The sequence below is a fragment of the Haliotis asinina genome, chromosome 7, assembly GCF_037392515.1.
Source record: "Haliotis asinina isolate JCU_RB_2024 chromosome 7, JCU_Hal_asi_v2, whole genome shotgun sequence".
Classification (NCBI taxonomy): domain Eukaryota; kingdom Metazoa; phylum Mollusca; class Gastropoda; order Lepetellida; family Haliotidae; genus Haliotis; species Haliotis asinina.
Window position 1 is genome coordinate 28394356 of NC_090286.1, and position 26864 is coordinate 28421219.

Sequence of the window (26864 nt, forward strand, 5' to 3'; positions counted from 1 at the left end):
CATAAAACTAGACTTATTCACAGCAGTCTCAATGATGTAGCTATTTATTTTTTTGCATTAGGATTTAATCCTGCCCAGAACAGAATCTGTGTTATTATATAGTTTGTCAGCTTTATATATCCATCCTTTCCAAAGATTAATGGCAATGCTGCATTCATCAAACCACTTGGCTTGCGTTTTCCCTGTACATCTGTATCATTTGTTTAGGATACAGGAAAGAAGACTTGCCACAATTTTCCACACTACAATACCACAGACTATATTATCTCAGTCAGTTGCTGTTGTATATACATAACATTCTTGGGATCAGATTTGTTCACATAAACTATATCCAACACAATGAAATCTAATGAAACATAACCCACTCCAGGCAGGCCATGACCCAATGCGTCTTGTAATGTCCATGAAATGGTGAAAGTCTGCACATCACTCACAGGATGAAGCTACCTCAGGGATGAAAGAGACTGGTGATAAATACACCAAACTAAGGAGGCATATCGTCATAATTCATTTTGTTATGAAAGTGGTAAGCTTTCAATACTTAGGGCTGTGAAACATTAGTGAGGCAGTTTCACTTATTGATGCGAGAGGCTAAATGATGTTTCTTGTTTACCTGGAGCATTAAAATGGATGGATCTCCAGGGCAGACTCTGAAGGACTTCTATTCCACATGTGGAACATGGACTAAGTATTCAGGAGGTATGGATTCTCAATACTGCCATGAAGTTAATGGTCGACATACTCAAGTTTATGGATGGCCATTTTACATGGATTTCACTACAGACAGATAGTCTATACTTCGCAATGTGAATGGTGTATTTTGACAGTTATGCTCAATCATCTTTTGATGTGAGTACTCATAGCTTATTGACTGTCATCATCCAGTGGATAAGTTCAAAGGAGTTTATATATATATGAGAAAAGTTGTAGATGAGAAACCATAGAAGACTGATTGATTATGCAGATATTTTTTCACAATGGCCTGAATGAGTGATTTGATAAATTAAGTGATATTCAGCTTGTTCCATCTAGTGATGCTCTATGTGCCAACAAGATTTTACATCTTCTTGTCCATGTGTCTTAAGGCATCAGTTCTCTCTCGACCATAACGTGTTCTATGAAGATAAACATCACTTTAATGTTTCCAATTTGGACTTCCTTGGACATATTCTCAAATACTGTCCCCAAGGACTTAAACCCATTTCCCTCACTCACCTTGCAAAGTGAACAGAACAAGTAGAAGCTAAATTACAAGAATAATTCAAGGCACTTACGCAGTTCCCAGTCGTCAGCTGTAGGCTTGATGCAGTACACGGAATTTATATGTGAACATCTTGCTGCATATGCTGTGCTTGGGTGGAGATGTGAGTGGTCAATAACAAGGGGCAGTTTAAGTCTATTTGGTACCACTGGCGTGTGGTGAGATGAGTCAGGAATGGACCAACACAACTGGTCAAGCAAACAGTGATCAGTGAAGCTTTCCTCAAACCAATTACTTGACACACAGATGTTGAGCGGCCATTCTTGTAGATGGATGAATTGCTGCATTAAGCCTAGAACTTGAAAAGAACTCCAGTCAATCACTCACAATCCCAGATGGACATGTACCGATATATATAGCACAATGTCTTGATTAAATTCAGATAAAGAAACTCTTCATTAGGCCAGATTCATTTATTTTCTTTGTTTCACAAATGAGTTTTTAAAAATGTGGTAAATAACTCTAAAACAAAAATTAACATTGGGAAGACTAGTTTCTTTTTTATCAGGATCTTAGAATATAGTGATGTTGCTCTTATCTACTAATTGTGTTCAAATAGGGTAATGCCATGTCAAAGTTAATTTATTGGTGATGTTCAAGTTAAGGTAGTTGAGTTATGGATTTCAACTTCTTTTATTGTGACGTTTCCGTGGAGATGCAAGTACCTCTATTAATGTTGTATGCCTGTTAGTAATATGGGCATTGCACTTGTTTATTCCCAACACATCTAAAATTCCTTTGAATTCCTAGGCCTTTTATCTTTTAATATTTGATTTTACAATTAGGGTCAAATATTAATATATGGTTTAACAAATGTGTTTTGGAATGTCAACTTCCATTTTGTAAGTTAATTTTCTATAAATAAATGGAAACGGAAGTGAGTTTTATTAGGGCTGTGTGTCGGCAAGTACAGGTCGGCGATTCAGGTACCCATGTTGCGATATGTATTGCAAAATTGGTAACTTAGGTGTTTGACAGTGAGTGCCACATATTGTGCATGTCATACCTATTGACTATCAGTCAGTCAGTCCCTAAACATATAGGTCATGATTCTGATAACAGCAATCTCAAAATGAGGTTGCTTAGTTAAGGGGTTTGTTTCCCTTTTTCACAATTTATAGTATTACAGTATTTCATTTTGTCATTGAATAATGAAGGAAAATTTGTTGTGAATGGCAATCTGTGTAGATTTTGATTTAAACCATAGAGAAAATCACACAAAAATTAGATATGTTCTTTACCCAATATATCGGTTCTCAGAAGAAGTATTGCAATAAGTATTGTTTGAAAAACGTATTGCGATATGCCAGTATACTGGTAATATCATGCAGTCCTAAGTTATAAATTTGGAGTTCATTGAGGATTAAGTTGCTAGATGCTTTATCTGTATTTTAGTATCTGGATCTATTGGTATGACACGGGAATCGAACCGGCGACCTTCCACTCTCCTTGAATACAAACTTATTCCTATTTCAACTAACATTCTAAGAGCCATATTTCTTTCACAGCTGTAAATTATATTGTGTACATGTTCTTAGTTAGTCTGAAGATGTTTTATAAAATATCAGCTTCTCTTATTCCAGTTAGAGAACTGTTTTGTTAACCAATGATAAGCTTAAAGACCATAAGAATATTAAAAGAAAACATCACATGTAATCTTTGCTGAAAGTGCACAAAGTTTACACTCAGACTCTAACCAACATTACCAGAAGAGACTAAAAACATTCAGGACACTGAACTTCATCTCGACATAATCATGTAATTGAATTTGCCAAAGGAATACATAAGCGTCTTGACAGCCCCACAGAAACCAAAGTGGAAAACTAAGTCAGTAGAGAATATGATCGATACGACATTGCTGCTAGAGTATGCACATAGAGTGTACAGACCAACACAATATATTACTTGTTCACTATATTCATTTTTAATTATTGAGAGACTTGTCAATTATCCCTGTGCCTTTCCATGGAAGTCCAAGACAGTGACTAGTCCCAGTGCTTTAGCCTGTCATATGAATCAGACAACAGGATTGGGTGGCTAAAATGCATGTCTGACTGCTAGTATTCCTTTACAGTGTGGATAAGTGCTCATGCTTTCAACCAATGGGTAAATATAAAGATTTATGTTCAGGTTGGTCATTGGAACCAATCAATGAGCATTTTGGTTTTAAGGTAAGTATAAAAGTGGTCCTTTGATGATGGGCCTTCGGTGTTGCCATTGCTGTTCAGTTTTGGGTCACCTAGCCATGAGGTTTGATTTCAATCATGTCAGGATGCATTGTTTTAGGGAGTTGAATTCAGTTGTGCCCAGATTATGATCTTGAAGCCATTATAAACGGGTCAAACAAAATGGAACTAATCAATGAGAATTTTGGGTTTTGAAATGAAGATTTTATGGATAGAAATGAAGATTTGAGTTGAAACGGTAATTAAGGATTTTGTGTTTCAAATGGAGTGACTGACAGTGTCGCTGTACCTTGACATGGTGGATAAATGTTCATACTGTCAGCCCCTGGATAGAAAGGAAGCCTGTAGTACCATTGTTTGCAGATAGCTTAGCCATGGGGTTCGAATTCAATCATGTCAGGATCTGCTGATTCATCGGTTAAAATTCAGTTGTACCCAGAGTATGATCCTAATGAGATACCAGCATCATTACAGGTGGTCAAACCAAATGGAGAACATTTACAATCTCCAACACTTTCCGTTTGTTTTTCTTTTCAGTTGTTGTTGTTTTTCACATGCCTTGCTATATTTGCTAAATCAAGGTCATTCACTCAAGAATGAACACACTGACAGGGTTGCCATATGTGATCCTTTTGTCGGCATTACCCTATACCTGATGGGTTTCTGCTGACATACCTTGATATAACTGAAATAGTGTTCAAACACACTTACTCCCAACTATGATTGAATGAAATCCCATCAACCCAGACAGACATACCAACAAATGACTGGGGACTCATAAACTTCATGCTCCCCTCGATCAGTTATATGCACATACCAGTGATGATCGACTTAAGTGTACCCTGCATACAGACACCTCATCCGTCTGCTGCACCCTGTGTCTGGGTCTCCCACAGTGGGGAGTTCCAGGATGGAAGATGGCACTGTAGCATGTCGAGGCCTGCTGGGATACATTGCCTATACAACCATCCTTCCATACACTTTTATTATAACAGACAATGCTGTGAGACAATCTTCTGCACTCCTGTCGAAAAAGTTGGGCCAAATGATTCCCGTTGCTTCAACAATGAGGAAATCAATAATTTCGCTGCTTTCTATCCGGACATTAGGATTCCTGCATTTTATAGACAATTCAGTGTCACATTCCAGTGGTTGCTTTTTGGCTTAAAAGAAATTTAAGTATGGCCCATATTTGATATTAGATCAGTGCTTGCATTTTGACTGCAAGAGGGTTTCCTTGGCAAGGCGACAGTATTATGGACGAGAGGAAGATAAGCTGGGTTGACCTTTGGTTTTGGTCTTTGAGCTGGTCCCAGGGGAACTTTTCTATCAGTTGAGATAGCTTAGAAGAGAGTTAATAAGATAACCTGATACTGCTAGAAGATGATGGAATGATTAGCCAATAACACAAGGTACCAGAAGCTGAAGAGAAGTATTAAACCCTTCATTTTCATAGTTAATAAGCTGTCATGCTCTGGGTTTGCCATTTCAGGTGGCCTTGTCAGTGAAATGTCATATGACCATTCCTAGAAGCTATGTTCTACACATGTAAAGTTGTCCTTTTGCTGGAACATGTTGCTGTGTCACTGATTGCTATTTTGCAAGCAGATGAAATATTTCTGACATGCAAAGTCAAACGGTCCACATAAGTTTAAATTTTGCAATAAAATGTTATAGGACAGGATTGTGCCCCAATTTTAGTGTAAGATGGCTGCAACAGAATTCCTGTTACAAGTCATGAAACTGTGCTGAGGAAGGTCTATGCCAAAACACATTGTCTTATATGCATATGTTTTGGTCTGTTTGTGAGGTATCATAAGGTCAACAGAATGGACTAGTTTTTGGACTGATGGCTTAAATTCCTGACTACAATGACTTCTGGACTGGATCAAGGACAATTTCACGTCTGCAAGCTTGTAGATGTGCTTAGTCTAATCAGGCATCACAATAAGGCCTGGATGACCTGATGGAGTATGTTTACAGCAATGTCCTCTGAGTATGATTACTCACAAATCTTGACAATAATCCCCTCCACCAACATCCAAGCTATCAATGACCCGAACAAGGCCTGCTGTATAGAATCAGTCAGCTTCATTGTGCAGCATCAGCTCAAGGATGAGATTAGGAGTGAGCTTGCTCTGCCCTTGGAATGATGTGTGTAGAAAGCAAGCAATCCTGACTTGCTGAGCAAATCCAGATACATTGGGATTTGGCATGGAGATATACCATTTACATTTGAGTTACTGATCCCAACTCATGGGACATGGGAAAGTGAATCTGACAGATCTGAACTGCATCACACAGCTAGCTGATGAAGATTAAGCCAGATTCATGGCAATATGGGGTTGATGGGGTGGCTGTTTGGTTTAAGCGTTTGCTCATCACACTGAAGACTTGGGTTTGATTCCTCATATGGGTACAGTGTGTGAAACCCATTTCTGGTGTCCCCTGCTGAGATATTGATGGAATAATGCTAAAAGCGTCATGAAATCATACTCACAAACTAACTCACTCACTCACTCACTCACTCACTCACTTCAATATCCAGCCTTTCTCATAGTCAACAGCATTTCTACAAGTTCCCTGATGATATGACCGAACACAGCCTAATATTCCTAATTGTCATGTGTAATTAGTTTGCTGAAATCATTGGCCTCTTTAGATGATAACATTTGAACTGGTCGTGGAATTTCTGTGATTTCGAACTTTAAATGTTGATTAAGAGTGATTCAGAGTATTCAGAATGATTAGGAATGTGCATTTAGTTTTTCTTGGTGAATGCATTGACGGGGAATCTTACAACAAACTTGATAGCTGATTACTTGATGTAAATGAAGGCAACATATGGCCAAAATACAAGTTGGGGCTTATCTGACTGAAAGTCAAGACCGTTTGTGTTGTATTTCTATCGTCAGTCAACATCTCTCCTGGAACTAGAAGATTTACAACTTTGTATTAATGATCACATCTATAATGTCCCCATCCAATCCAATTTAAAATGGTATTTTTGCCATTCCTAAGCAATTTGTGCATGTACCATTATGACAATGGTCATTGCATTGCTAAAGCCCTAAATGAAGCAAATCTAGATTTCCCCAGGTTTCCAACTGATTGGGGATCCGGTCTGTGAAGATCCAGTCTAGAAATGACCTTCAGTAACCCATGCTTGTCGCAAGAGGCGTCAAACGGGATTGAGTGGTCAGACTCACTCAGACCTGGATGGCACATGTCATCATGTCGTCCCAGTTGCATAGATGATCACTGGATTGTCTGGTCCAGGCTCGATTACTTACCAACCATATAGCTATTTACACCAAATAGCTGGGATATAGCCGAGTGTGGCGTAAAACTAAAGTCACTCACTCAATAACGCACCTTTTAATATTAATGTGCTATCAAACTTATATTTATTCAGGGACTAAGCATCAGTCTGATATCAGATATGGTGAGATATGACATAGCTCGTGTTGTTTGGTTTTCTTCTGATCTTTCATCACTTTGTACAGCCTTTGATCTTCACTTAGCATACCTTTTCCTGTGTCATTAATTTTTTATCATCATTTGAAGCATGACCACAACTATTTCCGCAGAATTCAGCTTCAGACTTGTGGGCCTTATGTTGATCTTAAAGGTACAATGTAACACATTTTGTGACAATATTTTGGCCTATATTACATATACTGGGGATGTATGCACTCACTTAAGCTTCCTATTGATGCAATCAAAGACTTTTTGTCCCTTACGACTTGACAGAAATCAAGAAGAATAGCTTCCAAGCGGATAACATGTGCCATGTATGGAATGTAAACAAGTGCTCCGTATATCGAACACTGTCTCATGACTGTTCTTGGTGTTTGCCAAACTGGTTTCAGTAGTGAACTGCGCGTAGAATATTCGTAAAGTGCGCTCCAAGGGACATAACTCTATCAGGTTCACTTGAAATAATGTTCAGACACTAGATGGCACAATTTAATACAATGTTGTATTAGTCCTTTCAGACATTTAAGTTGATATTGTAATCTAAATTTTAAAAATAAATAAATTAGAGAAATGTGGTGTGACATTGTGCCTTTAAGTTTCAATCCAGCTTGACACAAAGTTTTTTGCTTGATCAGACAACAAGTATAGTATGCATTACTTTGGGTTTCACAAATATTGTACTCTTTAACGACCTGGGTCACGTTGGGGCTTTGCCAAAAACAACTTAAGCTAACAGGCAGTGATGGAACTGAAATGTTCCTTTTCACAAAATCCATAGCTCACTCTCAAGACATTATTTTTTATCTTGTGTCATCTTTGAGATGGATTTTCTTTTGGAACAACCATCCATCACCCGTATGAGTAAGTTGGCAATATTCCAGGATTATCACACAAGAAATGGGACCTGAAAATCATGCGGGGAAACGGACCTGATTGTTCAACAGAAAATGAAAGGATTTCATTTGGTAGGCTACCTGTATTTTCCTTCAGCAACTTGGGTACTCCTTGCTTCAATCTCTAGGCTATCCTATACTTAAGCAATTAGGCTAGCTCATGCTTCAACTTCTACCATTCTTTCAACCACTTGGCTACCCCATGCTTCAGCAACTAGGGTATCCCATGCATCATCCACTGTGCTACCCTATGCTTAAACCACTGGACTACCTTATACTTCAACCACTCTGTTACCCTATGCTTCAATAACTAGGCCACCTCATGCTTCAACCCATGCGATCACACAAATCACCTACAACATAGTCAATTTCTGGGTCAGTTTCACCAACTACTTTGCCTGAGCTGAATACACCTCAAGACTGACTTAAAAGTCCCTGTGGGCTTCCTCAAATGTCTTGTTCCATGCAAATGCCATGATCCATCTTTCACAAGATGGCACAAAATGGGAAATCACTGTTACTGACTAATTAAAATAAAAATTAGTTCTTAACACTGACAAGCTATGTGAAAATCAAATCTTGCATCATGTTCCTACATTAATTCATTCATTTTGTCTGGAAATTAAATTTCTAGATAAGGTAAGCAGGGATTGGGAACTTTGACAATGGGCCATTTTCAGAATTATTAGCCATTTTCTGAATTTAGAAGGGGCCACTACCCTTGTGTCAATATTAAACTTCCAAATTTTAACGGGCCATTTTTCATTCTAATGTGCCAAGTGGCCCATGGCCCCTGCCTTTCCCAATCCTTGAAGGCAAGCAATATTTAGGTACCAAAATGGTTAGCATACTACTAGGTATGATCCTTACAATGTAAATGGGGTGTGATGTTTATTTAGGTGATCTTGGTGTCCTGCATGTAGTAGTGGGTATTTCATGTGCTAGGTAGAAATGTCGTATAGACTATAGACACTTCTAAAGACTAAATCACAGTGGTATAAATGAACCTTGTGTTTCAATCAGTGTTGATTAAAGCAGATATTAATGTTTGAATACCACTTCTGTTAGACCCTAATATCTGTGTGTTTAATCAACATGATTATTTAGAAAGACTATTGGTGAAAGGGATGTGACATTGTAGATTTTGGACACATTGTTACTAAAACTTTGAAGCTGTAAACTTTGCACAACCCAACTCGTTTTTCAACTGGAAATCTGTTTCACATTTCAATAGGTACCCTGACTCACATTCCTAAGGGTACTCCAACTCGTATTCTAACAAGTACTCTGACTCACATTCCAACAGAAACTCTGACTCACCTCCAACAGATAGCCTGACACGCATTTCAACAGGTACCACGACACATTCCAACAAAGACATGACATACACCCCAACCCCTTCCAGCACCCAGCCCAGCCCCCTTATCTCCATCCCCTTATCACCAACACCCTTAAACTCCAAGAACCCATGACCTGTCACAGCTTTCTCACTGTACACTTCTGCAGGCAGTGTCATTTAGACAACCATCCTAATGCATGCCAACCACATTTGGACAACCCTCTTAAACACCCCATGCCTATCACATGCAGACAACTCTCCTAACCTCCACTTCAGCCGCATTTGGATCCCCCTGCTAATACCTCTAAGTGATCCATCAAGACACCCACAACCAAGACCTAACTCTCACAGCAGCCACATTGTGACACAGCTTCTTACTCTTCACTTCAACAAAATATGAACCCCTCCTACAACCCCAAAATGATTCCATCAGGACATCCCTCTTTACTCCAAACACCTTAATGATCACACCCCTCCAACAAATAATCCCTGACATTACCATTTAGACATCTGCACTACCAACCCTACTCATCAACAACCACCCGTTCCAATAATCACATAGCCAAATGTCTACACTACACTACTCTCCACCCTTTCCACCATCTGTCTGGCTGTGCCTGTACCACTATTCCCACAGGCCTCGTTCATCGTGGAACATGCAGGATGTGAAACCAGTGAACAATGAACATCACACACTCTTTCTAATGACCTCTTTTTCCATTCCTCCCAACACCCCTTCTCCAGGCTAATCCCCATCTATGTCAGAGCCGAGGATAGGCTAAAGAGATCAGGAAGGCAGTTAACACTGAACATTATACACAAACCCTAACACCCTCTTTTCCATTCCTTTCATCACCTACCCAACACCCCTTCCTCCAGGCTGATTTCCATGCCCCGTCAAATGTCAGAGTCAAGAATAGGCTATAAGATATCAGGAAGCTCATGAACAATGAACATAATGCACAAATCCTAACACCCTTTTTTCCTTTCCTCCAATCACCCACCCAACACCCCTTCCTCCAGCTCACTGACTGTGATTCTCTCATGCTTCAAGCATAGTAGAGCAGAGAACAGGCTGAATGAGATGAGAAACGTAGTGAACATTGATTAGTTGTGTGGGACTGACAGGGATGCCCTGAGATAAACACACTGCACGCTATCAAGATATTGCTGTTTGTTCCTCACCCTCCAAGGCCTCTCCCTACCAGATTCGGACAGCACCTCATGAATAACCAATCGCCCAGATGGTTACCCTCAAAGGTTAGTGTCTCTTCTCACTGATTCATGCCCCAGCTTAGCACTGCCTCTCAAAGACAGAAACCAATGTTTCGCTTCACTTACAACACTCACATGTTCACAGTTTTCTTTCCTATTGATGATGCTGGTGTATATAATCAGCTACTCTTTGCAGTCTAAACCAAAAAGTATACAGGACAAAGCAAAACACTGTCTTGCACTTGCACACTCAGTCATCCAAAATCACAAACCAATTACAAGGTCACGTGACAGAGTTACATCATCCATGGAGTATCTCAGCGTCAAGATTTGATTGTGTCTGCTCTAAGAATACAAAGTATGTGTTAGGTTTTTGATTCAGGATTCCAAACGTATGCCAACTGTGCTAGGTTAGAAGAAACCAGTATTCGATTGAGCAGGAAATAATCATGGGCTGGGATTTCAATCAAATTTGGAACTGCTCTGTCTTTTGTTATGTTTCATCAAGAGCCAGAGGCAGCATATTTTGTGAATAACAATTCATTTATCTCCCAATCATCTGTTGAAATAACAGACCACATCTGTCAAATGGAGACTGTTTTCTTTTATCTTTAGGAGAGGAAGAAATTTTCACTTTATGGTCTTTCACTTCTTGAATTGCAAGTTTGCAGATTTCCCACTGGTGCACATGATGCATTTGCTGAACAAAATGAAAAATATTGGTCTCCAGGACATGTTTGAAAGTGGCGTGAGTTGAAAGGGAGCAGAAGATGTCATTACAAGTTGTTGTCCACAAATACTCCAACTATATCTTACTACAATCAGAAGTGCAGTCACCAGTACTTCAACTTTACCCATGCCTTCAGGGCTGGATGACATGCAGCCACCAACATTACCACTTTATCTGTGCCCTCAAGGCAAGGTGACATGCAGCCACCAACATTACCACTTTATCTGTGCCTTCAGGGCAAGGTGACATGCAGCCACCAACATTACCACTTTATCTGTGCCCTCAGGGCAAGGTGACATGCAGCCACCAATATTACCACTTTATCCGTGGCATCAAGGCAAGGTGAGATGCATTACAACTTTATCCATGCCCTCAGGGCAAGGTGGCATACAGTCACCAACATTCCAGCTGTATCCATGCCCTCAGGGCAAAGTGACGTGCAGTTGTTCCAGCTATGGTGACTACATATGTGCTTTTGTATACCAATTTAGGATGACTAATGTGGAGGACTGGGTATCGATTGATATCAAATTATCAGTAAACATCAGAGAAATAACAAAAATGCAGTCACTACAAACTCAATATATTTCACTTCACTGGTGAGTGGTGACACATTTATGCAAGGATGACTCACAAGTCAACAATTTTGAACATAGTTTGGAATCAGACCATGAATAAACACTTAACTCTCGTGTGTAAGTAAACATTTTATTTCTGATAATTTGTGTAAGATCTGATACCACAATTTTCATATGGATAATTATTGATAATTCTTATCCTTCTCTTTATATAATTATCCTTAACATATTTGACACCTGTAGTCAGTTCAATTATTGACATCATTTTATGTCACTGGAAGGTGATGGTTCCCTGTTTTCAATTAGTACCAATTATGCTATGTTCTTTTTTCAGTAAATTCGGGTACAACTTTTTTAGCTGAAACCTGTCATAAACATGTCATAAATAGGGAAATATAGTGTATTAGCTGATAACATGTTTCAAGTGTTAGTAGCAGATCATTTCCTCGTAATACTGCCCGGTTAAGGACAAAAGCATGCCCTGCAACTATTACACCCACATTGAGATTCAAACCCAGAAGAGCAGAGGTTAACCTAGTGGTTAAAGTGTTTACTCATCACACTGAGTCCTTACATGGATACAATGTGTAAAGCCCATTTCTGGTGTCCCCAACCATGATATTGCTGGAATATTGCTAACGGCGGCATAAAACTGAATTCACTCACTCACTCACTCACTCTCTCAAACCCAGACTTTTAGCTTGATTCTCCAGGAGATTCTCTTTCCATCTAACTATATATTATCATCTAATGCAGGAACTACACTTGTTTTTCATGGTAGTAGTTTTGATTTTTTTGCAGCAATAATAAGTGACAAAAGCTTTCACAAAAACTGAAGTTTGTTTAGCAATTCTCATGATACTATATCCCAAGTGATAAGTTCGGAATGGAATGACAGTTGAAAGAGAACATTAGAGAGAATTGCTTGTCTCAAAAGATATCAAAATGCATAAAACATCCAAATATATTGCTCCTTGACAGGGCTTGGCAATATGTTCCTTATCATCTGGCCATAAGTATCATTTTGTCGATGTATTTTTAAAGCTCAGATGTAGCGTTTATTATTAATGGTTGAATCAAGTTGTTATCAAAGAAGGAATCAAGGTCTGATGGTCCAACAATCAGGTTTCTTGTTTCTCGGGAGATGAGGAACAACTTTAACTTCTGTCGTGAAATTACTTCTAAATGTAATCAGTTTGCCAAAGGATGATATCAGTCTACAGCATCATGTGACAAACGAACCAGTCCCTTTTACTTTTGTTTCATTAGGACTAGAATTTTAAGCTGGTAACATTTGTTCCTTAGCATTCATATTGAAAAGTGTTCATGAAGATGCTATTTAGGCTATTTATAGATGGATTACCAAGTGGACAGCTGTCATTCATAGGCCAGACCAGTTATCCCCCTTGCACATCACATGATCCAGATGAGTTGTCTCCCTTTGGTAGGAGTTTAGATTGACCCTACTACAAGGTATCGTGTCTTTTTATCAAGTATAAGTCAAGTCACACAAGCTACCGATCATGTGTTTTGATTGAGTATCAGTCAGGTCCACGCTATCTATCGATCCAACCCCAATCAAATAGTTCTTTCTCAGGCAGAAGTTTTATTTGATCCAGAAGTATTTGATAGCAAGTGGTTGTTTAGATCAATCATGCTGATTGTGAAGGCTATTGTGAAAAGGCACAGCAGCTCACAGAAAGCTGGTTGGCAGATCATTAACAGTTATTTCTTTCTACTCCGTCCAGATTCAGTTTACTGTTGAATTAACCGTAGCACATACTGTCATGTTGTTTCCCCTATTGCCTGCAAGTTTCAGCTTGGAAACATTTAACATGTCATAATCGCTCATTGTGTGAGAGAAGTGATGCAGGCCTCATGCAAGGGGATTTAATGCTGAATAGGCTTGAATGCCAAGGCTGAGGAAAACATTCTGCTGGGCTGTTTTATGCAGGTCCTGTGTAGTCCTTGGCTGTTTAGCATAGGCACTATGTTGTCCTTGACTGATTAGTACAGGTCCTATGTTGTGCTTGATGAAGAAATGTAGGGGGTATTTTATTGTCTTTGGCGGTATAAGATAATGAGATGTACTGTCCTAGACTGTAAGGCAATGAGCTAGCATATTATTGTCCTAGACTAAGGCAATAGGCAGGTATTTTAATGTTCTAGACAAAGGCAGTGAGCTGGTACATTACTTTCCTAGACCAAGGCAATGAGCAGGTATTGTAATGTTCTAGACTAAGCCAATGAGATTTTATACTTTTGTCCTAAACTAAGCCAATGAGCAGGTATTGTGATGTCCTAGACTATGGCAACAAGCAGGTATGGTATTGTCCTAGATTGAGGCAACAAGCAGGTCGTGTAATGTCCTAGGCTAAGACAATGAGCAGGTATGGTATTGTCATAGTATAAGGCAATGAGGAGACATTGTATTGTCCTAGACTAAGGCAATGACGAAGTATGGTATTGTCCTAGACTAAGGCAATGAGGAGGCATGGTATTGTCCTAGACTAAGGCAATGAGGATGCATGGTATTGTCCTAGACTAAGGCAGTGAGGAGGCATGGTATAGTCCTAGACTAAGGCAATGAGGAGGCATGGTATTGTCCTAGACTAAGGCAATGAGGATGCATGGTATTGTACTAGATCAAGGCAGTGAGGAAGTATGGTATTGTCCTAGACTAACTCAATGAGGAGGTATGGTATTGTCTTAGGCTAAGGCAATGAGGAGATATAATTCTTAACTGTTTTGACTTTATAGGTCTCATTTTCATGTAAATTATGTAATTATTTTGCTAAGGATCTATTCATCAAGTTTGATTATCAGAATTATTACTGCTTGATTTTACAATCCGATTGCCTTACATACGTTAATCAAGCAAGACTGCACAAATCATTTAACGAATGCCTGTCCTATGAGGAACAATATCATTTTTTAGTTCAGAAGCATGAAATTAATTACTAGACTACATAAATGACCAGTTATCAGCCAATACTCAGACTCTTTGTCGTCAGAAACACAACACAATCTGTATTAAGTCATTGCTATGCTGACCTTGTAGCTTGAGGGTTTTGTCATTGAGTACTTCTCCCTGTTGGGAGGTTTGTACATTATACTGATATCCATATTTGTGCTTGACGCGAGGAAAGAGTAGCTATAGTTACTCTATGGGGGCATAGTTGCATCATTTCCTTAGCCGTAATTTGACCATGATTTGCCTCTAGTGAGTTGCATTCTGCGACACTTATAACAATACCCTCAAATATCATGGTGGGGGAAAGCTAGACTAATGCTTAGTCTCTGAATATATGTAATTATGATAGTAACAAACTAACCCATATAAATTTATAAGGAACCCCTGGGAGACCAGAGATTCAGTACCTAAACCTGAGGAAATCTAGACTTGCTTCATTGAAGGCTTTAGCTTTGCAGAGAAATCTTGGCAATAGGGAAAATAGCGTAAATCAGGAACTGTGAGACAGACTAGGAGACACCAGAAATTGTCCTATACTCTCAGCCTGATGAGGGAATGTTTCAATCTCTGGGCTGTCCCACCATCCCAGATTTGTATTGACGGTGGATGCATTTCGATGGGTAAACTTGATATGAGGCATATATTATGTTTATTTGTGAGGTGGGGATGAATGTTTTGCAATTCAGTTATCATGGTCTTATCGAGGGATGAAGGAAAATGCTTGCAAGGTTACATATTCTTTCATACTTTCTTGTTGGGGATTAAGAAAAATGTGGAGCTATACAGGTAAAGTTATCGTGTGACTATTGTGTGTTACCATCCAATCGCACCTTGCACAATGGCATCATATGAACAAACTGGGATTAGTTTGTTCAGAAAGCCTCAATTCTTCCACTGTCTGCAGATTATTCCCAATTTCCTTGATCATGATAAATCACTGTAAAAACTACTTTAATGCATTATTCTCTAAGGAATGTCCACATTCTGTAAATAATCTTCCCATGGTAAAAACCTGTGTTACTGCAAGTTCTAGATCCCTAATTTCCTTGCATTGACTGTTTCCCAGGGGTTGGCCATTCCTCGCAGACAAAATAATTTTGATTACATTTTATGGAAATATGTGAACCTTCCACTCAAGAGATCAATACAAGGGACCAGACCAGAAATACACTGGAGCTGGTCTATCGCTGGAATGAGATAGACCGAGAAGCGCATGTTGCGTGTTGTGTGTAATCACAGGATGGTTCAAGTGTTAGACTGATAGCCAAGTCTAATTACCTCTCGCTACAATTCATTAATTGATGATCACTCTCTCAAAGCTGCGCCCATCTGATTGTTGATGTTGCTGTTAGCAGGGAATGAATGGGGCCGGGTTTTTTTATGTGACCTCCATTGCATTAAGGGACCTTAGTTGACTGTTTTAACCTTTGCTTTTTAAATTTTTTGTCTTCGTTGATTTTTATGGTTTAGATATGCACTGATGTTATTTTCTTGTTTTTTGGCCTTTTAACAACTTTATTGATTTTCTTTAATGATATTGGGGCCCGTATGGTTTAAATCACTGCCTTTTTGTACTTTCGGCTGTACTGTTTTTTGCAAAGTATGTGTGCAGCTGCAAACTCTGGATGCAAGAATTTCTTGTTTTCCATTAGACATATATGTTACAAAGGCAGTGTTTTGTTTACAAACTAAAATTTGTGGTCCCTTCAAACTCTGGATGCAAGAATTTCTTGTTTTCCATTAGACATATATGTTACAAAGGCAGTGTTTTGTTTACAAACTAAAATTTGTGGTCCCTTTCAGTTCATTAAGGTGCAGTGGGGTAGCCTAGTGGTTAAAACGTTCACTCGTCACGCAGAAGACACGATTTCAAGTTGCCAAATGGGTACAATGTGTGAAGCCTATTTCTGACGTCTCCCTCAGTGTTATTGATGGAATATTGCTAAAAGTGGCGAAAGACTAAACTCAGTCAGTCACTCACTTCATATATTCGTAGCTTACTGTATAACATACGATCTGCTTACTTTGAGCCCTTTCTTGATTACAGTATTGCAAGTATTATAATATTGTGTTATAAGTGACTGCTATTATTCATAAAAATAAACAGTTGTTCAGCAGCTATGTACTTCTATGTTTACGAATAAGAAATATGTCAAAACAATGCTAATTTGGTAAATTGTACAATTTTGTGAAACTGGTGGTAAGAATGCATTGACCATTAAGCTACAACCCCCACCTCCACTGGCCAACAAACTCTTCAAATTTGTACCTCCTGGTTTGGAAATGTATGTATTCAATGCCTTTTATACATATATTCCTATTTTGAAATTGGGTCTATTTGAAACTACTGCTGGCAGTTGAAACAGTAAAAGGATAGATGGTGTCAGATGCCTCAGATGGCCTCAACTCAATGCCAGTCTGAATGGAGCTACTTTTGGTGTCCATCTTGGTGGAGGCTGTAAATGTTCAAACAACAGTAAAATGGCAAATATACATTTGTGGGACAGTTTCATTTACAACAGAACTGAACTCAGATATGCATTTTCCAAAAGATAATTTCATGAGTATCTACAAAATAAAATCAAATTCATGAAAACGATCGAAAACTTCAGACCATTTGAGCACAACCTTGAAAGGATTAGTGTTGTGGGAATTTAAGCCCCAATAAGTCTGGGATATGCATAGAATCGGCAAGTGAGTTTGATGAGTCTCCTGTGTGCCACAATGTTAGTGCACCATCATGTTCAATATTTCAGTTGGATGGCCTCCCAGCACCCATGTCTGTCCGGACATCTAATCCTGTTAGGTGTGACATTTGTACGTTTCATCTCAATGAAATGATTTTGTATATCACCACAAGCTCAGGCGAGAGAATCGAACGTGGTCTTCGAGTGATCAGCTCCATGCGACTGGGTTTTATGGAGCTCCTGACATTGCTTGCTGGGCCAATTACTGAAAAAATGTCTTGGGCGAATTGGACCTACCTTTACATTCTCTGCTGAAATTTCTTGCAAAATAAAGTATTGCTAGATCCATAGTCTGTCGCACAGTCCTTGAACCACATTATTTTCCCTAATGTCTAGCCTTCACTGCAATACTGAGGCATTAAATAAAGCAAGTCTAGATGTCCTTAGGTTCATCTCTATATTCAGAGACTATGTGTTAGTCTATTAGATCCAGTGCCCTGATTCAGTGTCACAGGTTTATGTTTAAGTAAGGGCATTACTGTGTTCTAGAGCTAAGATCACTTTGCAAGACTGCATCCTGATGAATCAATCCTTTGTCACTGATTAAGAAACAGGTTAATCATGTTTCCATTTAGTCTAGATAAGATAACTTCACAATTAATCATTTTCTTGAAATTTTTCTTTCATTGCTTTCAGTTTTCAAGAAGATGAATATTTGAGTCACCTTCTTTCACAGACTCTGTTGCACTTGTACTGAAGCAGTTAAACCATTATGCCACTCTTCCAAATATCATACGAACTGCAACAGTAAGCATGATGACTGTTGTGTACCTTAGGACAAGACCAAAGGATACAAATTGTAACTGCAGAGAAGTCTGCATTCCTTGACCAAGGGAATTTGCTGAAAATGATGTTTTTAAGTCATAAAATGTGCAACAAACACTGAATGATTCATCAGTAGTGCCAGAAATAAAAAAGGACTGTTAATCGTATATTTTTTTAACTTGAACAAGGATGGTTCCAATGAATTAATTGATATCATTCTGCACATACAGAGAAACCATCTAACTGAAGTTGATTTAATTAGAAACAATGATTTTCTTTTGTCCTTTATATTTATATCTAACTGAATTTGATTACCCCAAAAAATGTCAGTTTCTTTCTGTCCATTTAGCTAGAAGATTTACAACATTGGCTCTGCAGATCCATGGTCCATTGTCCAATTCAGGTACATGGCTATGGAGCAGGATGCATGGTGATTACATGCTTAGGAACCTTAGTACTTTCTACCCTAGCAAATAATTAAGGCCATATTTGGTTTCCCTGCCCCATTCTGCTGGTCTGTCTGCACATCTATAGATATTCCCTGATGGTTTGGTTTTGTGAAGATGTTTTTGCCCATCCACTGTTCTTGATCCTGTTCCACCACCTAGAGAACCTGTAATGGTTGTGTACACAGGAGTTAGACAAGTGAGTCATTGATCGTCGCTCATTGTATGTACTTTCAAAGGATGATATTTTGTTCAAATTAAGATACGACATGGTGAACAAATATTAAGAATATTGTATTCTGATAAGTGACAAAAGAATTATTGAATAAATGTAAAGTAGGCCACCTTATTTTTGTGTTTGCACGAAAAGAACATCACTTATCTTAAGATAGTTGGGCATGCTTGTTGAAAAAGTATTGAACATTATACAACTCTGTTTTTTTTACTCAGAGGCTGTGAGAAAGAAAGTTATTTGTAGTTCAATTAGAGGGTAGGTTCGTGGTGTTTTACAATATTCTGATGACTGAAATGGACACCATCCACAGTCAAGAACAACACAGTTCCAAAGTCACACATTCTGAAAAGACAATTCAGTTTAATGCACCTAAGAAGACAACTCAATCTTATAATTACTCATCCTTATTCCCAGTTGACAACTTGGTCTCTCAACATAAAGATATGAACTGGATTTCAACGAACTATGTGTGATATAAGCAGAGACCAAAGAGATCAGGTGTTCAGACTCACTGACTTAGTCGATGTATGTCATTGTGCCCCATTTGCAGAAATCAATACTTATGAAGTTAATCAGTGGAATGTCTAGTCTAAACTTGTTTATTGACAGACCATTGTAATGAAGTGTTTCTGCGAATGGCTTTAACAAAAAGAAGACAACCCAAATTTACAGCCAAACACGAAAAAGAAGACAACCCAATCTCACAACAACTCACACTGGAAGACAAGCCAGTCTGACACACAGGAAGACTATCCAATCTCATAACCACACACCCAAGAAGACAATCCAAACTTACAACTAAACACTCAAGAATACAATCTAAACACTCAAGAATACAATCCAAACTTACTTATATTCAGGTATACTCACTCACTCACTCACTCACTCACTCACCAACTCAAATAAGCACCAAAATACCAACACATGGACCCAACCACCAACCCACTATGTTGCCTACTAACACCACTGATCCACTCACTCGTACACTGATCCACTTGTAGCAGGGCGTGGAGTCATCTCACAGATAACATCCTTACCTTGTCAGCTTGCTGACAGGGTTAACCTTTTTGGTCATGTGGACTAGGCGCCTGACTTTGGATCAGAAGGTCTGTCGTTCGAATCCCAGCACGGGAAATTTTGAGGCCGCTACATACTCACTACCAATTAACAAATCCAAACACCACAACATCAGTCCTCTCACCTATCCAACCACTCACTAACATCCGCATCCACTAATGTACTCATACATCCTTGATCAATTAGCAATCCAAACATTGCATCCACTCACTTACCCAATCACTCATTCACTTTTCCACTCATCCACTGATTCACAGATCCATTGATCCACTCACTCAGCTGTAGAACCCTTGGTCACAGCAACCTGCACCAGTTTGTCCCAGACCCAAACCTCCCCTGCAGTGACAAGACAATATTGCCATGTTAGACTGTGCTCTCTGCGATCAGTCCAACCCAATCAACTCAGCCATATGTTTACCCTCTGTTGTATCAACATGTATCCCCTGCTGCTGGTGTTCCTGACTGATAGGAGCAGAGCAACCGGGCAGGGGAACAAGCTGAACAAGCACTCTACAACAAAGAGGGGCATTAGGTTCAAGAAAACATTGCTCAATTATCCTTGCTAAGTTCTTTTCTGCTGTGTGATCTAAGACTGCAGAGTTCACTGTGCCCTAGTACCCAGGCCAGTGCATCTTTGGGCTAAGATAACATTACTCTTCTCTGATTATTGTGATTGGAGGACCACTCTTATGTGATCAAAGAATGTGTTTTGTAACCTTTCAGCTGAAGACAAGGAAAGTGTATAGTTGGGTGTATGGTAATCCTGCATTGGTCTTGTCACTGTTGCGTGGGTTGTGTAACTGACAAAGGGACAATGATTGGTGCTAGAGGTTGTATTGTTACTGATTTTGGGACAATAATTGTCTCAGGGGTTATATGGTAACTGACGTAGAGACAGGCATTGTTTCAGAGGTTGTTTGGTAACTGACATAGGCACAACCATTGTTTCAGAGGTTGTTTGGTAATTGACATAGGCACAACCATTGTTTCAGAGGTTGTTTGGTAATTGACATAGGCACAACCATTGTTTCAGAGGTTGTATGGTAATTGACATAGGCACAACCATTGTTTCAGAGGTTATATGGTAATTGACATAGGCACAACCATTGTTTCAGAGGTTATATGGTAACTGACATAGGCACAACCATTGTTTCAGAGGTTGTTTGGTAATTGACATAGGCACAACCATTGTTTCAGAGGTTATATGGTAATTGACATAGGCACAACCATTGTTTCAGAGGTTGTTTGGTAATTGACATAGGCACAACCATTGTTTCAGAGGTTGTTTGGTAATTGACATAGGCACAACCATTGTTTCAGAGGTTATATGGTAATTGACATAGGCACAACCATTGTTTCAGAGGTTGTTTGGTAATTGACATAGGCACAACCATTGTTTCAGAGGTTATATGGTAACTGACGTAGGGACAATAATTGTTTCCAGAGGTTGTATGGCTGTTGTTGTTGTCCCTATGTCTGTTACCATAAAACCTCTGAAACAGTGACATATTTGACATAGGGACAATCATTGTTTCCAGAGGTTATATGGTAAGTGATATAGGGAAAATCATCGTTTCCAGAGGTTATATGGTAACTGACATAGGGACAATGATTGTTTGGCTGCAAGGAAATGTCTGTATATTTGTATGACTGCTCTTGTGGAGGTAGTATGGGGACCCTACTTTTTGGACAACCATTCTTTTGGAGGATATATTGTTACCTGTATTTCTGTTCAAAGAGTTTGCATGTTCCTTGAATTCTATAGTACTGCCTCCCTCTGGACAGTTACTGTTTGGGAAATTATAGGTAACCCTTCCTTCTGAACAATCACTATTTATGGAGGTTGCATGGTAACCATACCTTCAGACAATCTCTGATAAAGAAGCTATGTGATAACTCTACCTTTTTTGAAAATCTTTGCTGACATGTTTTTTGATAGTACAGCCTCTTGGACAGTCAGCATTCAGAGGCTTGTTTGGTAGGTTGTCCTTATGGACAGTTTTGGTTTCTGTGTGCTTGCCTGTTGATATTGGTTGTTACTTGTCACCAGTGTCTTAATCCAGGGTTACTTCACTTCTGACTTTATACAGACTTCTATCACTCACTTGCGCTCAGCAATAGTCAAGATGTATAGTGGTAGTCTGGACCACATAATCCAATAATCAACAGCAAGAGCATTAATCTACCCAACTGTGATACAATGACATGTGTCAAGCCTGACCACCTGATCCCTTTAGTCGCTTTTTATGTTAGGCATGGGTTACTGAAGACCACTTCTGACTTGGATCTTCTTGGGTAAACAATACCAGAATCCAAATAAAACATTCATCCATTACACAATGGTCACAGTGTAAAAGGCCTTTATTAGACCTACTTAGTGGTAATTACCTAAAATGAGCTATTGTAATCTCAACACTATAAGGCGTTATCACCACAATAAAACTTTACCATGTACAATATTCAGTGATCATTCCCATCTGTGAAGAACCCAAGACTTGCCTCAGAGCAGAGAAAAAGTTACTTCTTGAAAGAAAAAAAAAGTAAGAAACTTCTTGCAGACAAATTCTGGACCTCATATTGGCAGACGATGATTGAATTAACTCGCCATGTAATCCTGATTACCTCGTAGACATTTAAAAACTCCCTCCCTCTTAAATTGGCCTTCAAGGGTACGGCAGTGATGTTGCCTCAATTATCACAATCATAAACCTCCCTTGTTGTCTGTGGCCTGACTGCATCCATAGAAGAAAGTGTGCACCTCTAATCAGCGGACAAATACGTCTCGTGCATTAGTCGCTAACGCACACCTGCGCTGCACAGTTGCAAGCTCGGGGGCAGACGTGAACCCTTCTTGTCGAATGGTGGGGAAGATGCTTAATAATGCATCCTTGAAGTCATTGTAGTAGTGTTTCATGGTGGAGAAAAAGGCAGGAGGTATCTCGAATAGCTGATGTATAGGAAGCCGGATTGGACATGATGGGCAGAGTGTTTGCCAGACAATTTCTTCACTCATTTCAGATGGCTGGAAATATCAGTTTGATGTGTATGATTTATGAGTTAATTTGTGTCTTGCTGTAAAGGAATTTTAGTCTTGGCTTTAGTGTCTGTCTCATGCTGCTAAACTGTCTGGATCATGGTTAGTTTTGTCGGGCATTAAACAATGGTATTGTTTAGTGCTGTTCTGAGACACATGTCACCAAAATTCAAATGCTAAATTTCACATAGTCAGTTCACTGACCATATATAAAATTGTATTTGTAAGCAGGAATGGGGTTACACACTGCAACCAAATACAAAGACCAGAGGGATAAGACGTCATATGGTACATTTAACTCTAGTCCAGTCATAGAGCTCAGATTAAATAAACCATATATACCAATAGCCTAGCAATCTTTTTCCTATCTGTCATGCATATAACCTCATTTTTTATATTTTGTTTAATTAGAAAAAAAAAAAATTTCGGTTTGTCCTAAAATGTTTTGAGTCTGCATCTTCCCACAGATCTCATTACTGGCTCATTGACCATATCTCCAGAAGGATTCTGTTTAGGTTCTTCAATTTCCCTAACACAATTTTGTCAGATACAGCTGATTGTTAAAATTTTGAATGATACCCTTTAATAAGCTATTGATTTTTTGTTTTCCATTATATATATTGAGGGAAAACCTTTTGTTACCAAGAAAACAATGCTTCTATTTTAATAAATCATAGTCTTAATTTAATAGTATATGTTATCAGTTTTATGTTTCATAATCATTGAGATATGTTTTGATTGAAGAGGATACAGTGGTCTTAAGTATAGGAGAAAACATACCTCTGAGGTTTTGGTAGACAATGTAAAACCGGAGGGAGAGGGATTTCCTGAGCCCAATGGTTTTAGATTGTCTACTGAAACCGAGGAGAAGTGTTTTCTGCAGCATATATACCATCAATGATGGATAATTACAGTGTAGATGATTTAATGAAGCTACGTAACAATGACCGAAGCACATGTAAAGTCAATGTAATGACAGTAACTTAAGTAGATAATTTAACCCCACCACCTTTGTTGGCCCGGTGGTGGTTTTGGTAGAGCGTCTGCCAATGAATCTGAGATTTGCAGTTCTAATCCAGTTTGGAAAATGTTTGTATAGTGAATTTAATCTTGAATGACATTTTTCAGTTGATTTCAAACACTCATGTATCATTTGAATGTTGATGTTCATATAGTTCATAAGTAAAACCTGGGAAGTGGTCTTACTAACGAAAAGTAAAACCTGGGAAGAGATCTTTCTAGCAAAAAGTAAAACCTGTCCCTCCAAAACTATAACCTCAAATGCGGTTATTCTGGGAAAACAAGAGTTGACCTAATATATAATATATAGTGAGAAGCACACTTTAGGTTTCTATATGATATGTAAATCTCTTCCAGTTTTATCACATTCACTGAAATATGTATCAAATCATCTTTTGCATCATTTTTTTCATATTCAAATCTATATCAAGTTGTATATCTATGTCAAGCAAGGCTATACTTTTACACAAACTCTGGAATCTTGGATTGAAATTATACTACCAGTATTTGTAATAAGTGAAAGAGCATGTCTTTCATTTGAAAGTATCAGGAGTTAAACTTCTCTTGAGTAGTATATGTGAGTTTGTGTATAAATCTGTCAAGTACAGAGAATGAGGAATGTTCTCAGTTAATGTGACTTTGGGTACTCATTCATGTTCTTCACTTATTTCATAAACTGCTGTATATCCTAGACATTGAAATAAAATGCTCGTGAAAAGTGACTGAAATTAATATCCTGTTGTGCAATTCCAGCAGATTCCAGGGCTGTACCAAGATCTATAGACTCAGTTCTCTACGGCAATAATAAGATTCCCAAAGAAACTGTTCCATTTAAAGGACATAGTGACCTTGAGCTTCAGTTCCACTTTTAAAGGTCAGAGCTATCAATACTTACAGAATGGTTGTAATAAATGTGATCTTAATGGCTTCCTCTCAAAAAATTTATCTGCTCTCATCACATAGAATGTGTTGACAGAATTGTTAAGAGTCTGTATGTTTTGGAAAATCGTAACAACTGGAATTGCTCCAACCCTTAGATTTTCAAATTGTCCTAGCTTTAAATGTATTGGTCCTGTTTGGTGATTGTGTGTCCTTTGACTGAGCATATTTCCTGGGGTATTTGACTGTGCTGATTTAATAGAGGCCCAGCAGAACTTAGAATGACGTTTAAGGGATTGAATAAGCATCTTGCAAATTTCATGAATGGTTGCAGTTCCTTTTTCCATTGCCCTCTTTGGATTTGCTGAGTAATTGTCTAGGAATTCCTAATGAACAGAGTTGACTTTGACTTTGAGTTTAGAATTATTCATTTATGTAGGGCACTGTGAAATTTCTTCCATGTTGGCAAACTCTTTTTTGGTTGTGTTTTTGAAGCTATCGATTTGTCTTTAGAACTGTGTCTTTTGTTGGTAAAAAGACATAAATTGTAAAGAACATGATAGTGCATAATAAGACATGCATTGATGTGACATTGTAAAATTTATCATTTATTTATTAGAGAAATGTCCATACTGGCATATCCCCAATAAAGATAGTCTTAAGGATTTTTCTAAATCCACCACCATCATCAGAATGAGAAGTGAGATTATATAAGTACCGATGAAGTATTGATTATTGACTCCATTCATCTTATCATTCAGGGTAATGAGGACTGCCTTCAACAACCCATGCTTGCCATAAAAGGTGACTATGCTCATCGTAAGAGGCAGCTAACGTGATCGGGTGGTCAGGCTCACTGACTTGGTTGATACATGTCATCAGTTCCCAGTTGCGCAGATTGATGCTCATGCTGTTGATCACTGTATTGTCTGGTCCAGACTTGATTGTTTACAGATCGCCGCCATATAGTTGGCGTAAAACTCAACTCACTCACCTGAATCAGGATCAGTAGTCTAAAGCATGGCAGTTCCCTGTGCAAGTGGGTTTGAATCTAAAATACTTAATCACCCACTGTTCAAAGCAATAGTAAAAAAACTCACTCATTCTGATGGAGCAGTGGAAGATTTGACAAGTGGCATGCTCAGGTTTTCTTCTGTTATTGAGCCTGTTGCTCTTGGACAGTCAACCTCAGGCCCCCAAGCGCTGTTGGTGTTCAGTAGACATATGAATAGGTTCATATAAGTACTGAACAGCTTCCTGTTCATCTTCACTCTTATCAAGCTATATGTATTGCTTCACCTGCCAAGTGGCTATATCCATAGTCCATTATACATTGTGAATGGTAACAGTTGGTGTGTATACCATTTACCATCACTGCTAGGCTGATCATGGGGCAACAGATAAAAGACTTTCTCACTCATGGACAGATGATGTAGCTGTGATACAGCAGATATCATGAGGCTTTGTCTGTCTCTATTAAGTCTTGGGGGAATATAGAAAAAAAAACATCTTCACCAAAGAGCCATGACTTAATGCCTGATACAGTTGACATAATACCTTATCTATATTAGTTCATAACACAGAATTAATTACAAATGCGTAATTCAAGGCATGAGCGTTTCATTGGTACCAACGTCTTCCATCTTTGTACTGATGTTTCAGGGCATGATCTTGCCCTGTATCAGGATAATGACCTGATGAAGGGCACATGTTGACCCTGACACATGGTTGAAAACATTTAAAAAGTTGTGACTAGTAAATTGCTTCATGTTCTCCCAGTTTCTAAATGCATTTATGTTCTAAAGTTTAATGCCTTCATCTTATTTTTAACAAATATCAAAGACAGGAAAATACAAGTTCAGGCTGACACTCAGAGTTTAGTTTTGCATTCTGCAGTCTTCTTTGGTCTACATTTTGTGGTGGTGATTATAACGTTTGTTTTGAAAACTTATGCATGTAATTAGGAAGAGGGTGGTTCTGAGTTGGTTGTGTTCAAATATACCAA

At 38.7% G+C, this 26864-nt stretch overlaps 1 protein-coding gene across 2 annotated transcripts in view; it reads left to right on the forward strand.

Moving 5' to 3' along the window:
- LOC137292146 (trafficking protein particle complex subunit 13-like) overlaps nt 1-26864 on the forward strand; it is a 176475-nt gene that overhangs the window by 111937 nt on the left and 37674 nt on the right. Inside the window, exon 1 of one of the 2 annotated variants that reach the window (XM_067823687.1) lies at nt 10362-10419. The exons of the other annotated variant lie outside the window; for it this stretch is intronic. Coding sequence (XP_067679788.1) covers nt 10404-10419 — 16 coding nt within the window. The 5' untranslated portion in view covers nt 10362-10403. Of the gene's footprint in view, nt 1-10361; nt 10420-26864 lie in introns of those variants that run through there. 2 annotated transcript variants of the gene reach the window in all.